Consider the following 18,565-nt stretch of genomic DNA (forward strand, 5'->3'; position numbering starts at 1 on the left):
AATTAATCGAATTTTCAAGCAAAACCCATGGAAAAAAAACCAAACATCATGATGGCCACAAACATCTTCAAATGGTTCAAGAGATCTCTACAATTGACCTCTATGTGACTTTGACAGGTTTTAGATGCATTTTCGGATTCGAGCTTCCAGCTTCAGGGTACAATAAATCATGAAAAAAAAATGAAAGATTTCAATTTTGACTAAAAACTACCATTGAAAACTAGAACTTTTTTGGTAAAAAACAACTCAACCTTTAATAAATAACCCCCCATATGTTTGGAATTGTCAAATTTCATCAATGTGCTCTTAAAATGTAATTAGGTACAGGTTTGCTTAACCATTAAGAAGTGCAGTTGAAAACTGGTTAGGGAAAATAAACATAAACACAAAATGTACATACAGTATCTAAAACAACAATTGAGGATTATTTTCTGTTTCCCCAAATTCACCTTTGGTATACAACCCTACAAAGCCAGAACTCACCCCAAAGACACACACTATTATTTCTTCTGAGTTTTACAAGAAATATTTATACATGTTCTTTATAATAGTTTCCCCCTAGTGATATATTTTCATTCTTTACATGGTTTATGTTTTATAGCATGGAGGATATGATAACGGCTGGGATTCATCAAGAGACTATTCCAACAAACTTGCTTGTTAGGAATTTATGACAATAACAACACTCCACAGCATATAACACCTAAATCTCAAGATTTCCCAAGCAACACACGTAACTTTAGTTAACTTTAGCATCAGTTTAGTTTTATGCACAAACAATAACTGGCCCTAATTAAGATTCATTGGCTTTATTCTAGCTTAAATCAAATACAAAATATTTTCTGATTATTATGTAGATTCTTGCTAGAAATAAGTTTTCATGTGATTGTTCTACAAAAAGGGAATTATAGTTTTCAACCATTAAACATGATTAGTTTTCTTCATACTGAGGCAGGGCAAGCAGTCAGCCATTAGTTGTAAAGCATGATGGGAGCTGAATAGTGATGGGCGACTTTATTCGGCAGGCGCGAATTTGCGGCGAATTTGCGCGATTCGCCGCTAGTGATTAAATTCGCGAAACGCCTGTGAAAATGCTTTTTTTTTTTAAAAACGGGCGCCAGCTTTAAAAACGGGCACCGGCGTCAAATTTCGCAAATTTTTCGCCATTTCACGAATTTCGCACGAAATTCGCAAATTTTTCGGCGAAGCGAAAACGGCGCAAATTCGCCCATCACTAGAGCTGAAGAACTGGAAAGTCACAGGATGCAGAACCATATAGAGTAATAAGATTTTGCCGGTTATAATGCTTCAGATATATTTTTAAAAACAGTGATAAGGGATATCAGCAGGTATGACTAGTGCTTACTAATGTGACATAATATTGACGTAAACATAAGTATTATAAGAAAGTGTGCACCTCCTTCATGTAGATTATAAGAATGTTTGAAGTAGCCTTTGATCTGTATAAATTCAACTGTATTGATATAGTCATGGTTTGCATTGAATACTTATTATCTTTTAATGTACAAAAAGAGGCACATTATTCACTATATTTTACTCACTAACATAAAAAAAATATATGCAATGTTATCGTACTGATAGTTGCTCCCTTAAGCAGGACACACACATACTAATGGTAACCTCATATTTGGTATTTTTTTAAATATTTGATGGTTAGATAAATCATCAGTGCAATATGGGCAACCACATGTGTGGCCAGATTAACTCCCAATATCGGTTCATATACTGCCTGGATTTGCAATAATCTCAACCTTTTTAATATGGGAATGTGGCCAGGTCTCCAGGTCTCAAATATGATTCACTGATTTCCTCAGCAAGAAAAAAAGAAGGAAAACAAATAAAAGATAATCCTTTCCAGAAAGTAAACAGGACATAGGGATCAGCCAGATGTGTTTGGCTTAGTTGTGTTTGTCGAGAAAAGGTAACAAATATACAAGTTAAAAATCTGTCTCCTGGCATGACTTCTATTATCTTTCATTTCTAAAAAAAAGAATGAAGAAGGAGAGAGAAGACTACATAAAGCTTAATACTTCTGGGAGGGTTTACTAAGGCATTAATCCAGAAGAATGTGGAGAGAAAACAATTGCCCTTTCTGTGCCATAGTTCTTGCCCTAGTATGGCATCAATCAAAGTGAACCACAGTATTGACAGCATCTGCATAATAATACTTCTGTGCCAGTGCAATGGATTCTATGGAATGTAGCACACAAACAGTTTAATGAAATTTGTTGTTCTAGTAAAAGCCTGTTAATGAGCAGCTACTGTATATAGGCAGAAAAAGCTCAGTATGAATGTGTATGATTATTTAGAATATCTGCATTTGGCCCGAGTTACATGTGGACTATGGTCTATAAAGGGAAAGCATGATGCAGAAAAGCTTCATCTTCAGAGTCATCTTAGAGAAGAATAAAATAATGCACAATATAGGGGGTTATTTACTAAATTATTTTATTAAGCAAAGCTTGACCAAATCCCATATACAATTTTGCCTTATTTGTCAATAAAATAACTTGAATAAATGAGATTGGTGAAAAACTCGATAAAATTAATTAAAAAAACCCGAATCTGATTTTTCTTACGAATCACTCAATTTTTTTTGGAGCTATTGCCAAAAAACCCTGAATTCTTCAGATTATCGTCTTTAACGCATCGTAATCCACGATCTCTTCTAGCAACTCGAATTAATTGAGTTGTCTAGCAAAACCCGCGACTATGGAAAACGCATCGCCGCGTGTGCTTTAGCGCAGGCGACTTTTCAGTATAGCCTATGGGAAAACACGCTGAGGCAGTTCGGGGAGATTGTTGCCAGGCGACAAAATCTCCCCGAATCTCTTCGTGTGAACTTTCCCTTAAGGAAAAGGGGGGGGGAAAGGGGGGAGTTACAGTTGTACTAGTTTCATTGTATTAGTTTACAGCGTATTTATAAATAAGATTTACATTCCCCCTACATTACATAAAATATCAATATTGTTTACAGGACATTAATTTCTAGCATTTTTGAATGTTTGTTTTGCTGGATAAAGTGGCATGCTGTTTTTCAGTTCACTAAGAGGAGTTTATTTCCCAATAATCATGTCATAATCATGCCAGTCTCTGAGTTGAAATTGGTCAGTCAATTCTTCTTTCAGAAACCAATTTCTGCATTGTGTGCAGACTGCTTAGATAACTCAATGGATCATCAAAGGAACATGCAGTACAATTAATCTGCTGATTAAATTGTGAATTTACTAAGCATTTCTAAACATACACACACGATTTCAGTTTTAAAAAAGTGTTTTATTAAAAACAGGCATCTAGTTGCTGAAGTTAGGGTGAAGATCATTGGTAACTTTTACTTTATTTTTATTAAAATTTTCTCCCCCTCTTCCTTTTTAAGTTTTTTTTTCATTAAATTGAGAACCGCTAACAAGTGGAGTGAAACTGACATAATTAGTCCTCAAGTATATGGTCTACAATCACATTGTTGAAATCACTGAGACAGGAAGCCCAAAGCCATAATATCCTGCGTCTCTGGGATAATTAAAGAATGGGAAGACAGATCAGATAGCATATGGCACTGTGGTTAATTTATAGAGAAGGTCTCCATGCAATTATCAAACACTATTATACAGTATTGCAAACCAAGAGCATAGTAAAAAAAACAATTGCATTCATAATAAATATATATATATCACATTTGCACAACTGCAGCCATCAGATCAACAGTGGTTGCTGGGATTGTTTGATTAAACTTTATTTTCTGTTTCTAAAGAGGATTTATTTAAAATGCATTATTAATTGTCTGTTGATTGGCTTGATGTTGTTATTTATGTACTCATTGTTCCTTTAAGAATCAGCACACAAACAATAAAGCAAAACATCCTGTAGCTTTGTTGGCCACCTTCCCACTTATTTGCCTTGTGGGAAACATTTGGAGGCTTTGAGGCCTCCAATTACTGTAATGTAAGTGTTCCCAATACATGTAGATAAAAGAAAACGATATTGGTGGCTTATATTTACTTTACTTTATCCTTAAATTCTTCAGGAAGGAAAACATGTTCTATAGTAGTGATGAAAGAAATGGTGAAAAAGTCAATAGGCGTAAATTGTTTTTTATACATACGACAATTTTTTTACACGCACAACAATTTTTCTCCCTCCAAATGCATTAAAGTCAATAGGCGTTTTTTCTTATGGCAACTTTTTTGTCCAAATGCATTAGCCATTGGGCTGTTTTTCTTATAGCAAGTTTTTGTTTCAACGACTACTTTGACGCTACAAATTTTTCTGCGGCAAATTTCTGCCTGTGTTTCTCGTAAAAATTTGCAGATGGTGAAATGCAGAATGTAGCTGTGAATCCATGGCTGGCGAAAAAATTCACTCACTGATATAATAGTAAGTTGACAAACATTCATCTGGGACAAGAGCCTTTGAGATGGCCAAAAGTTATGTAACAGTTTATTATTGTTATTTGATCATAACCAACTTGTCTGAATACAAGGGGTTATGACCCCAGACACAAGTGCTAGAGCATTAAGGGGCACAGAATCACACCCCTTAGATAATCCTAACCAACTGGAGTAGTGAAGCTGTGTCATGGAAATGCTGACTATTTTAGCATGAAATACAGCAGAGGAAGGGAGAAGGGACAGGAATGGAGACACATAGAAGAGTACTAAGATCAATGGGAAAGAAATAACAGATGTGTATGTAGTCTTGTGACTGTATCCATTAAAGTAATTCCAGTATTTTCCTATTTCAGTTCCTTAGTGCAGAAAGGACATGGCAATGGATTTACTGTAAGTAGTATTATGAGAAATAGAAGCATTGAGACTGACAAAACATATAGTCGGGTGACTATTTCATGCAGCAACATTTTAAATGCCTTAGATTCCACTCTTGCCTAGAATTGGAAGGCATTTCCAACATGCATATTTCATTTGCTCATCCGGTCGCTCAGTTTGAACCGAGTACAGGCTAATGTAATTCTATTTCCTTTATCTGGAAATGAGAACCCCCAAAGAAATGCCTCTTTCTCTTCATCCTGGCCCCTGAGAGCTGTTACGGAGTCAACAAACAACTGCCTGCAGAAGTCTAATGTAATGCAATTTTAAATGAAACCATGTGTATCCCCTTGCGATTTTGCAAAACAATGTTATCACATTGCATGCTGAACTATACATTTTCATATTCTCATTCTACCGAGGGAAAGAAAATAAAGGAGAGCAAGAAACCACAAGTATATGTTACAAAGATGGCACTGGGGGAAATTATTTAGTATAATTGGTGCTGAGGCTTATACAAATATAAAAAAGTGTTGTTTGATATAGTGTTTATGTAAACTATGCTCATTATGTACAAGGTATGGCTGCTAGCCAGGCATCCCATTAGGAAGATTGAATAGGGGTGTTTTTCATGAAACACACTAAATACAATAAACTTTTTAGAATATGTCTTTAAATATAATAGTGTAAAAAATATTTTTTCCCTCAAGGCCATTTCCTTTAGTTAGTCAACCTATGTAGTCTATTTTGGTCCTCGATTTATTATTGCAGTAGTCCAGTGTTTATGCCAAACTGGATTAAAGTCCTTAATGCAGAAGAACCCACACTGTGTGATTACCTCATTCCCAAATATACATATAACGTAATGGGTCTGAGCACTATAATTAAGGCCAGAAGCAATTTTTGACTATGCCACTTAGAACTCTTGGAAATGGCCCACACAACTGTAATGGCTGAATTGTAGTTTTTTCAACCATATACTTTATAAATCAGTTGCAGGGAGCTAATCCAGCTGTTTGTATACTTATGCTTTGTAATGTAGCTATTATGCCTCCACCGGCCATTTCAGATAAAGAGCATCTGTCCTTCTTTTTATTAGCTAAATAGACTGCTCTTCGTGTATGCTGATCACCTCAGTTTATCCAAGAGGTATATTTATACTGTAAGTACATATATATATAAAAAGCTGCACCTCCAATGGATTTCACTCAAGTAAACTGATGTGTATCGCTGGTGGTATGGCTGTGGTGTATGCAGACCTATAAAAAGTGCATCCAGAGCCTTTGCATGTAGTTTATGCTTAAGAAGAACCTCAGCTCAGTGTTAATTTGTATTTATATTTTTTCCCGTATTATTTACTTTTTTGTGTAAAATTATATAAAAAGCTTTATAAAAATGAAAAGCATAGCTGTTTTTGTCTAGGAACCAGGGCTGTAAGATTCTAAACATAAATGTTTTTGCTTTGTTTTGAAGGTCACAAGTTAGGCAGAATATGAGTAATCATGTAAATTGTTTAACTGCTGATGTATTACGTGCTCATAGGCTGCAGGGCTTGTAAGGGCAGTGATGTCATCTCCAGTGATTCCAGTAATATGATGACACACATACTATCCAGTAGATGACCCAAGCAGCATTCCCACATGAGTGTTTTATGAGCACAAGGAGAAAGGAAATGAAAAAGACAAATCTCGACAAATCATAGATTAATCTTATTTACAATTACTATTGGGAAAGACATTTACCCATGTTGCTTACCAACACAGTCTTTATATAAATACATTAGTTATATACTTGCTACTTGCTTCCTTAACTACTGAATATATTTATTGGGGTTGTGATGGATCAGCCTATGATATTCCTGAGCCATAAGCTCATAAATTTTCTTTCAAAAATATTATTTCATTCATTCCCAAACTGGGGGGGGGGCTTCAAGCAGTGGCTCTGCCTGAAGGCCAGTTAGGGTGAGAATTAGGGAGAAATATCACTAATAGCCCTTGAATTTTATAGAAGTGAGATTTGGGGTGAATATGCATTGACTCTTCAAGATATTCTTAAAACTATCACTGAATGAGTGATACACCTCTATTTTCCTATAAATGCAAGGCCATATTTATATACATGCACCTGATGGCCTGTGCCTATGTATAAAAAAAATAATAATAATAAAAATAACTCACCAGCTTGCTGAAATATGCTTTTGACTAAATCTGGTAGTGAAGCTTATGGGAAGGGGGATAGCCTGTGGTATAATTATAGAGGAAGCAAACCCCTGTGGGGGGCCTGGCTTCATAGATGTTTGACTGTACTGCACATGTGCTGATCAGTGAAAGCAGGTTGGAAATCTAGTGCCTAGAGCAGCACACTAACGAAATACACCTCTGTATATCTGTACTCATTTCATGAGCTAAGGGGGGCTGTGGCCATAGGTAGAACCTTCAAAGGAGGCCCTGGCCAAACATCGGTAGATTCAAGTAAATTCTAACTCAAGGAGAAAGTTCCAAATAGTGTGGTTGGGCCAGTAACTCAGTGCTGTGGCCATCATGTCACACATTACACATGCTGCTTTGCCGAATTTCACTTCCCTTTAGGAATGCTATAAAATCAAACCTTTTTACTTAGCTGGAAAGAATCATTAATACTATGCTATTTATGCTACCCAAGAAGAAAAATTAGTTAATAATTGCTACTGTGTTCATAGACCCCAGAATCCTTCAATGGCATGCTTTCACAGATCAAACACAAGAAATAGGGGTTAGATCAGAAAGATAAACTGGAGCTGAATACAGCTTTTTGGAACTGAAAGCATGAATTATATTGTTGTCTTTAACCATTTTGATTGTCATAAGAAACGTTTAATGTGGTTGCTCTTATTATGGCTTTGAATGGTGGTAAAATTCGCTGGTGAATTCCTACTAGAAGAAAAGAAAAAGAAACAGTAAGGTTGCACCATGTACCTGCAATAGACTAAAGAAAATAAGTACAATAATGTACAACTTGCAGCACTCCAGGTTTAACTATGACATTTTCCAGCATACCCTGTCAGCTGTGTCTTACTGTATATTTCCCTATCATTTGTTAATGCCAAACATTTATTTATTGGTGTTATTTGTTCTCTCCATATTATCTTTTGTACTCTCAGTTCTGAAGCCTCAACATGAAATCATGCACTAAGTAATGTAAAAGTTAAAACAGTGACTGGTTATTGTCCTCAGTCCCATATGGGAGCTAATTCAGATTTCAGTATTATTTCTTAGGTTGTTTAAACCTATATAAGGATTTACACCCCAAAGACAAAAACGTTATGCTACACAAATTAAATGGAAAGGACAAGTACGGTACTCCCACTGCCCTGACTCTTCCAGGCAATATTCTGCAGGTGGGACAGCTTCAAACTGCGAGACTGGGAAGTGCATTATTTATAAGAAAATTTTAAAGAAAAAGAGCAACAAACCCCTATTGCCAAAATACTTATTTGAAAAGATGTTCACAAAATGGAGTGCTTCCTCATTATGCCAGTGCACAATGTATTTGTTGTATTATCAATGTAATTAATACGTATTAATAATGTGAAAATTCCAGTGCCTGTCCAAACTGTCCGTATACTTGCATGTTCTATCCCTGTGTGTACTAAGATTCCCATAAATGATTTTAAAGTAGACTTATGGTATGGAGATCCAAATTATGGAAACATCCCTTATCCAGAAAACCCCAGGTTTCCCACTACAATTGTTTAGGGAAATACACTGTGACTATGGTGCAGGGGGAACTACCTTAATTACCACCCCCACCTTCCTACTTTCTGCCAGATCTCTTCTTGCACCCCTTGCTTTTGATTAGCCCCCTATGAGTGCAGTGCATTCTCTAGTCAGGGGTTCACAAAGGGGTGCTAAGAAATATATTTATTTCCTTTGAATAACAGACTGACATATGTGCTCTGCGTTAAAGAAAATATTTGACTACCTAAACTATGGCCCCTTATTTCCAGGGGGCTCATACTTATTACCTGGTTTGATTACTTGTTGTATTGTAAACATACATTTTGTTTAAAAATATATCAGTACATGCTTTGAGGTAATGACTAAAGTTTGTAAAATTTAATCATATGGGGCTGGAAACATTTGGGACAGTTCCAGATATCGTTCACTTAGGTTCTTTATAAATCAGCAACGATTAGAACTAATGTATACAGAATACTAGGAAAAAGATAAACATAACACAGTTTATGGGTTGGGACGATAGAATATTTACGCTTTCAATCCACACTACACTTTATATTGGTACATGGAAGTGATTTTGTTTGTTACTGCAGTGAAATGGCAAGTATTTCCATATGATATGTAAAACTCACAAATGCAAGTGCAATGTGCAAAGTGCATTACGGAAACAAATGTGTTTTTTTACTCAAAATTCAGCTTTTTTTCTCCCCAGAATTCAAATAGATTAATAGAGGTCACGATAAGTAATAGATGGCACAATTTCATCAGGAATCAGTTGTATTTTTTTGGAGTGGGAGAGGAAACTCATGTAGACAGAGTGAGAACATACAGCCTTTCATATCAAAATCTGGAAATCTGGATCTAATGTGCCACAATTTTAGTGCTGTGGTGATCCTTTCCTATAGCTTTCATTGCTCATACCCAGTTTCCGAGGAAAGAGCAGTTGTGAGTCCAAGTCAGTAAAAAAAGTGCCATGATGGCCATAGAGCTAGCAACTTTACCCTTAAATGTTCCATAACCCTCTATTAGTATTTTTGTTTTTTTGTGCACTTTAGGATGTCTTACACATGCAGGGCAGCCTCAACACCTGGACAATTGCAACATCCAGTGTTATTCACAGGGCCCTTAAAGGAGTGCTTCATCTTTGAGTTAATTGTTAGTATGATGTAGAGCGGTATATTCTTAAACAAATTGCAATTGTTTTTTTATTTTTTATTATTTGTGGTTTTTGAGCTATTTTGATTTTTGTGTGTAGGGAAGATGAACACACCCTGTATTTTTCGCCATATCATGAATATGCACGGACACTACTCTTGTAAATATTCTGTAAGCAGGAACATTATAAACACTGTACAACCAGCTCAGCAGCCAATAAATAATGGATGGAGGCTATCCCAGTAGAGTTTTCATCCTCCTCTGCATATACCACAAGCTGAAACAGAGGTTATAAAAGTAAATCTATCAGGAGCACATACCAGTGAATATAATAAATGTCAATACAAGTATATGGAATCTGCCCCATGAATGAGCAGCAACACTGAGGGTAATATGCTACCAAACATCAGAAAGAGTGATATATACCGAACTACTGGAAAGTCAACATCTTTTCCTAATATCAGCAATGCAATGATTGGAGAAGGGCAGAAAGTTTGACATTAGAACTCACAGCCGGTAGAAATGTTCTCCATATGTAATAAAAGGTGAGGTTTAACTTTGCACAGATGTGACCTTTGGGACTGGTCCATCAAGAAAGTGAGTCTATGGCACAGCTGGGGGGATATTTACTTTTATTGCTGAATTCCACCACAAGTGAAGGATTATTTTACACTTATAGAAAATCTGAAGTACTTTTTTGGCTTGCAACTACATTTAATAAAATATGGTTTTGTCAAGAGGCTTGTCTGCAAACTATAATTCATGCCCTTTGTTTAGCATACAAAATTGTAGCCAGGCAAAAATCCCATACTAGTAAATCAAACAATTGCTTTCATTGCACCTAAACTGAAGATAATACTGATCGGTTGCTATGGGATATTTCCCAAGTGCACCTATGGTAGAACATTAATGGCGATGGCACACCAGGAGATTAGCTGCCTGCGATAAAAGCTCCTCTTCTGCGGGTGACTAATCACAAAATGCTTTCCCATCGGAAAAATGAAGCACAGATATGTTTCATCACCGGTGATTCACTTTATTACTGGTGATAAAGCATTTACAGGAGATTAGTTGTCTGCAGAAGACTCATCTCCTGGTGTGCCATGGCCCTTCAAGAACAACTTCAAGAACAGCTCCTGTCATTTACCATGCACTTTGGAGAAATTCACAGATTTTACTTTTTTTTGTGTGTTCATGAAGTGAATAATACAGAATGTCTGGACAACATAATGATTCCAAATCTGACATTCCACAACATTTCTTTCTCTTTTTCTTATTAATGACAGGTCACTGTAGGCTACAAATACACACAGAATGCATGACTTGCAATCATTGCCCAGCTTACAATTTAAACAAAGTAACATTAGCATATAGAAAAGTTACATGTCATCCCAAAATCAGAATGACGAAACTTCCAGTCCTCCGAGCAGAGCAAACGCTTCTGGGTACATAGACACAAATTAACGCCTACCAACCTTTTCTGAGTTATTATTACTTCCATTTATTTATAAAATAACACGTGTTGCCAGTGCTGAACACTGAGTGAATATGCCCAGGAGATACATACAATGTGAATAGAGGGGATGTGCACTTGGAGTGCTCCTTTGTATATCGTTAGTGAAAAAATGCGTCTATAATGGAAAAAGTAAACATTGTAATTCTGCCAAATGGTTTCCATCTGCTGTCAAATGCTATTTTTCTATGTGGTTTCTACATACTGTTGTTAACAAGTACATTTGTGGCAGATCATTAAAGTCCCAGTACAGGGATATATTTTGGGCCCACTCTCCGCCCTTTTATCCCTGAGCTGCAAGAACTTACTGCATGTGGTCCCCAGTTTCCCTACTTAATGCTCCATTTAACTGGTAGGCATCACAGTCTCTTGGAATCAGTAAAAGGCAATGTAGTACGCTCCATCCTCCATATATGTACTGTAGTTTTTAAAAAGAGTACCTTTGATCATACCTGCCAACTTTCTTCAATGTAATTCAATATTTTGATTATAAATTCTTTTTTAATGATTGCCTTGTTCCCATGAGTGATAGCAGTATTTTCATTGCACCCTGTTTTTGGGAAAGTTGAAACTCAGCATTCAGATTAGTTGTGTTTAACAAGGAATTAGGGTTATATCTAAAATCTGGGTAATTAGGATCAATGCTTGCAAATATTGCTTTAGATACCATCTTCTGCCTTTTTAATAAAGTTTTCAATTTGATTTTATGGCTGCACATCATTTCTTGAATGGAATCAGTGTGTTGCAGCCTTCTGACTGATGGGGCGCTTGGTTGCTAAACTTTAGCAGCAGGAATATTTATTCCCCTCCAGTGAAGGTTCCTGCATGCTGAGAGGCAGTATGTTAAATACAGTCTGAATAGTGATGCCGCCACATATACCCAGGCTAATTCTGCCCACTCTCTGGCCAGGCATGCTTCAGTATCTGAATCTACATTTTTTGAATGGTGTTGGCTGTAACTCTGCATTGTTTCCCTCCTTACAGTCCCAGACCCAATCACAGTATTATCAATGAGGTAAATGTCTAATAAACTGTATGTCAGATAACATTCCACTCTAGGGAAGGACCCGAGCAAGAATGCAGCAGACACATTCAGATTGTAAAGGATGCAGAGGTTATATTATACATTGTCTTTTCTAATGCACTGGTATTTTTACCTTCAAAATCCATTTAAAAATACAGTTCTCCTTCACTGTCCATTAAACTTTTTTTGTTTTTTTGTGTACCACATTTTCCAAGGACTGTTCCTATAAGCTCAGAATGATAACATTCCTTATAGCCTGGCTGACATGGGAGTGAAGCACCAGGAACAGAGTGTCTGCAATATTTATGAGGGTAAAATCACTGAAGGTTATTTTCAGACAGACTGATATAGGTCTGTGCAAGCAAATTTCTGCAATGGTGACCAGTCTAGTGGGGGTAAAGTTGTGTACGTAGCATATGGATTCCCATAGAACAGTCAATGTTTGTCTTCTTAAATTATGTTCACACTGGCAACCTGTTGTTACTATTTTCATAGAGGGGGGGATTGTGAGAGTTGTAAGTCCACTGTAGCTGGAAGGCAGGAATGAGTGCTATACATAAATATAAATTGAAAATAATAAATAATTTATTATTGATTATATGTCATTATATTATATGTCAACTGATTCTTTCTAGCAAAGGGGACAATGAGGCCATTGCTTTGCTGAGCTTGGCTAATGATAATCGCTGGATTTTAACAATTTATATAAAAAAGCAAAGTCACACCACTCCTTCCACAGAAGTCAATGAAAAGTGTACATTTTGGCAAGTGGACAATCAAGTTTTTCTCTAAAATGTGACAATTGTGCTTGCTCAGATTACTTGTAAATCAATTGAAAACTCTGATTTGTGACAATCAATGAGTCCTTTTCACAAAAAAGTTGCAATTACTCGTGTTTACCGATTTTTTTCAAACCGTGCAATGTTTCAAAAACTTACCCCATGGGGCAGATTTATCAAGATTTGAATTTGGCTTTTTTTGCAACATTTTTCTGCGGCAAAAATTGTGTATTTGAGTTTCCCCAACTCAAATTTTGGCAAAAAACTTATAAAAAAATATAAAATTTTGCCATTTAAAAGCTATGGAGTTCACGTCAATGGAAGTTGCATTAGCAAAACTCAAGCTAGTTTTCAATTTCAAATTAAAAAATTAAGGGTAGTATTGGATTTCACTGCATTCAAGTTTTTCAAGATGCAGCTTTTGAAAATCAAGTTCGTGTTTTTTTTCTCATAAAAAACACTACCGTTATACTCTCTTCCTTTGTGCCAAGGCATCCTGGAGATATCTGCACATGGGGCAAACCGTCCTACAAATTGAATATATAACAAAGGTACGATGAAGTTGTTTGATCCTAAGGTAGAAGAAAACAAAAGCCCTATCCAAAGTATTTCAGAGCTGCCAACCTGTGGTCTACTCAGCCCTGAACAGTCTATTTAAAACTGGTATTTCCTTCCAGTGAGGCGCAATTATTAAAAACCAGTCATAATGTAGCACTTTTGTCAGGAACAGTAAGAACATAAGATATTTTTGCAGTACCCCCCATTAATAGGAGTTGCTTTACATTTTTCAAACCCTTTTCTTTTAAAGCTGCTTCTTATTTAGCTCCATAAATGCAAAATGCTCCTTGTAGCTTAAACAGGCATTTGATTCTGCAACCTCTTTGTTTATGCAATTTCTTGTAATATTGGATTGTGAAGGTTAATTACAATCTCTGTCTTTAATATCTCTGTTTCCACATGCAGGCATTTACATCTTGTGGCTTTTGTTTTGTGCAGAACTACAACATCCCAAACAGCCAGTGCCAAGAGCAGATGTACTGTATGCAGTCACACACTGTAATATTAATAGTCACAATGTTGAAGTAATGCAGCTAACAATAGCAACTTGTATTATCAACATAAAACAGTATAGTGGCAGGTGGAAGTACATTTTATAATGCAGATATACTATGATTTATATTCCATTTATATTACTCTGCATACACTATAATGAGCAGACATTGCCAAAGTGGTAACTCAAGCTATCCGTAATAGTTAATGGCAATTCCTTTTGGGATAACACTTACTGTATCTTTGTGACTTTATAGCATACTGTCTGGATGCCCGTAGGCATAAATAGCAAAGATAGCGTCTTACCTTAAATACAATGATAGGGATGTCAATAACAATGTAGATGAGGTCTCCTAGAGCAAGGCTTGATATCAGGGCATTTGGGCCATTCCTCATACACTTGTTCTGATAAATGATCCTGAGCAGGGTTGCATTGCCAACCATTCCAATGATGAAAATAGCACATGATAGGATTGTGTTTATATATTTAAAGACATGATTGATTTTAGTCCTTTCTGGGCACAAATCAGTCGACCTATTTCCTTTTCTCACAGGTGAAGTTTGACTCCGATTTAGCATTGTGAAATCTGCATTAGCATCAGTCTGATTTTGGTAGTACGCCCCAAAACTGCTGCTGACTGCAATTCCAGTCAACACCACTAGCACAGTGAATCTCAAGGTGTTTCCTCCCATCCTGATGCTTCTTTTCTGGATCAACCAAAATGATGTATTTTTTTTTAATGTTAGTATTCCGGCTGGTCACCCTGAAACACAATATATGTTTTAGTGCACAAACGAATATGTACAATTGTACAATTGCATTATTACAATATAGTTTACATTATTCTTACAATAGCGATTATACATTTATTTAGCTACATGCATTAATTAACATATATTAATGGGTAAATGTAGAGACCATTACCAGTTTTCTATTTCTTTTGTCTTTAGAGAACAATTATGCATAATATTAAAAAGAAATAATCCCAATGGGGAGTTTGGTATAAGCTTAAAGCCCATTAAAAACATGTTTTCAATTTAGTGACGTTCCAATATTAATCATTTAATTAGTCACATGGGGGAGAAGGAGGTCTTGGATGTTTTCCCAACAAAGGAATATAATATTCTCTTCAAAGGAATCTCAGTCAGGAACAAAGAAGGGGCATCAATGTCATAAAAACCTAAACCTCTATTGGACCCAGGCTGTGACCTGCATTTCCCAAATGTTCCCTTTAAGTAAAAGTAATACTAGTGCCTTCCATTATACTCATCGCTTTTTATAGCACCAGTTCGTTTATTAGAACATTGGTCTTACCATAAATGAACAAAAAAGGGTTACAGGATGAACCATTAGAAATAGATAGATTTTTCTAACCCCAGCAGACAGCCTTGTAGCCACAACCTTTTAGCTGTGCCTATTTTGTAGCATAATGATGTCATTAGCCCTGAAGCACTTAGAGCCTAACATCAAGACTACATGGACACTGAGAAGGAGTCAGAATTCTGCCACTACTGGATCAGCCAATTATCTACAAAAATGCTTTGGCTTTGAGCAACCATTTTCAATCAGATTGTGGTCATGCAGAACTGTTGTTTAGTTATCCTACAAACTGAAAATAGGGGTTTTTTACCAAATATGGTAAGTGACAATGGTGGCCAATTATCTCACAATATGAACCCAACTTTAAAGTTTGTGCTGATTTTACAAAGAGAAGAACCATGGCCAACACAGAAGAACAGTCCAAGACAATATCACCAGTATCCAGTAAAGGTATATTCCAGATAATTTCTTGTCATTGGGATAAATAGTTAAACTGTAGTACTTTGACTCCAGAGTAGCAAACCATAGCAATCAGAAATTCAGATTGGTTGGTATAGGATTTAATTTTGTGCCCCAGTATTATGAGCCTCCCCATGTCAATTAATACAATTTAAACCCTTTAAGGAGAAAAACTGAAAGAAAGGGAAGAATGGGAAAATAACATTGGCTTGTGTGAAGAAAATACTACACTGATGGATGCATCTGAACAAGAGTTGGCAGACCCTATCAAACAGATGGACCATTGGCCTCGAAAGCTGAAAAACCTCAAAACAATTTTTAGCTCTCACTTCTATTTATTGTACTGGTCTACAGACAGAAACAGATAACACAGATAACAATAAAAGGCACTGTCAGCACTTCTAGCTGTGTCAAGATTAAATAAGCCTGCTATTCAAACACACTATCTCAGATATTTCAGACAAGCTCATCTTGGAAGTGCTGGTTCAAAGGCAAACTATAAGCTGTGGAGCACTGGCTAGTACTTTTTATAAACCTGGGGAAGGGAGAGTACAGCCCACTCAAGCATCATGAACGTCATTCACTTTCTTCACTATGGAAAAAAACAAACAAACTGGTATTAAAACTAGGGTATTCCTCAGTACTTTGTTGCCGAGCTTGCCTATTACTTTGCACTGCATAGACATATAGATATAATTGTAGCTGAGACTTAAAATTAAATATTTTATCCAGTTTAATGAGCATATAAGGGAGACTTTTTATGACTTTTCCTTCCTTCTCCTTTGACCTTTCCTAAAGGCTGCGTTGAACTGCTCAAGCTAAATATTTGGATTTCGACTCTGGGAAACACGTTCACTATAGGCTACAGAGTATCCGCATTGCTATTAGTAAGCAAGAAAGCAGGACAAACAATCATAGGCGTTCAGTCACATATCGTGCAGCTTTAGGCTATTCCCTAAGGTAGCTGTAGCCATTCTGTAGACTCCCAGCATCCCCCAATAGCCTGTCCTGTTTGTTTTACTTTAGCAAATGTATGGGCAATTGGCAGGTATCCTCCCAAGACAGGTATAAAGTGATAAATACAAAAATGGTGCAACTTATTCCTCAACATAAACCCCTGCCAATAAATAATTAAGACTCTCTGACAAAGGTTAAGACACATTATAAAAGAAAAAAAGCATCATATGTGGGGCGGGGCTTTGTGTTTTGTGTAAATCTATGCAGATGTAAAAGGGTTGCAATGGTCACTGGCATCATTTAGGAACAGAATACCCAGTCCCTTTGGGAGATGAAGTTGAAGATCGCCCTCTCCTCTCACATGCTCATGCTGTTCTGCAGTGTCCATTTGCAAAAAAAGCAGATTGCACCCTGATAAATTACTTTGAAGTTGGGTGCATTTTCATTGTGCTTTGAAGTTATATTTGCCTACAAAAAGTTCCCATCTTTGCTCCTAAGAACTCTATCATCTATCTATCTATCTATCTATCTATCTATCTATCTATCTATCTATCTATCTATCTATCATCTATCTATCTACCTACCTACCTACCTAACTATCTATCTATCTATCTATCTATCTATCTATCTATCTATCATCTATCTATCTATCTATCTATCTATCTATCTATCTATTTATCTTTCTCGCTCCCTCTTTCTCTATCTATCTATCTATCTATCTATCTATCTATCTATCTATCTTGTTGCATGTTAAAAAGCCCTCTGTCGTGTCTATATCTTTTTTTCTGTTTTTTTTTTTTTTTTCATACACCTTCCCTCCCACTGGTCTATTTGTCTGTCCTTCTGTCTGTCTGTCTCAAACAATGTGCATTAACAAAGCAAATACAATGCAAGAAAACACATACAACAACCACGGCAAAAAAGCAGCATCCCTGCTACTGAAAGGAATAAGTGCCACAAGACTCTCTTTGATTGCAGAAAGTTTTCAGGTCTCTTGAAAGTACTGTTTGTTTGTACGTGAGAAAAAAAAAATCTTATTTATTCTGTGATAAAACCCAAAAACAGTAAAAAAAAACACCTTATAGGTAACATTTCACTAAGCTTTACACTTGCATTCTGAAAACACCCTTAACCTTAAAAATCCGCAGGCAGAATATTCCCTGGCAAAGTGGTTAATTGCCGTCATTTTGAGATTACTTAATGGAGTTAAGAAGATAATAAAGGCAGATCATTTGGGGATAAATATTCATTTCTGCAGTCTGCACCCAAAAAACAAGCCATACATGCTGCTGAGTATGGTTAGCATCTAGCAAACATGTTTATCTCTCTCTTAACTGCTTTACTGATGGATTAAGCAACACTGGAATGAGTTTTCAAGCTGCCTAGGTTTAACATAGCAAATCCCAGTAATAGAAGTAGAAACAATTCAACATTACCATGTAATGATGCTGAGTGTTCTGTATAGTCCTTTTTCTCCTTTTGCTGTGGTGTCAGTGCAAGTGAATGTGACAGAGCGCACACAGGGAATGCAAGTGGCCAACTTCTATCCAGCTGCCTCTCCCACCTCAATCCACGCAATACTAAAGCTGTACTCCTAGCTCCATCTGATCTATCCTGTCACAAACCTCTGGCTGGGTGGGATGGATAATCTCCACCTCCTGTGCAAGACAAAGAGGGAGAGGGGAAATAAAATGCAGCACACGCTGATCCCCTGCCAACCTCAAGCACATACAAAAAAAAGTCTCTGCCTTCAAGGCAAAGAAGGAGTTGAGTTACTTAACCATTTCCTCACTTCGTGTTGCATATC

General features: G+C 36.5%; 1 protein-coding gene across 1 annotated transcript in view; it reads right to left on the bottom strand.

Moving 5' to 3' along the window:
- Positions 1-18,310, bottom strand: part of ednra.L (endothelin receptor type A L homeolog) — a 48,859-nt gene extending 30,549 nt beyond the window's left edge. Inside the window, 2 exon segments of the mRNA NM_001087181.1 lie at positions 14,328-14,785; positions 18,195-18,310. Coding sequence (NP_001080650.1) covers positions 14,328-14,714 — 387 coding nt within the window. The 5' untranslated portion in view covers positions 14,715-14,785; positions 18,195-18,310.
- Between the last annotated feature and the right edge of the window lie 255 nt (positions 18,311-18,565).

This window comes from Xenopus laevis, chromosome 1L (genome assembly GCF_017654675.1).
Source record: "Xenopus laevis strain J_2021 chromosome 1L, Xenopus_laevis_v10.1, whole genome shotgun sequence".
Classification (NCBI taxonomy): domain Eukaryota; kingdom Metazoa; phylum Chordata; class Amphibia; order Anura; family Pipidae; genus Xenopus; species Xenopus laevis.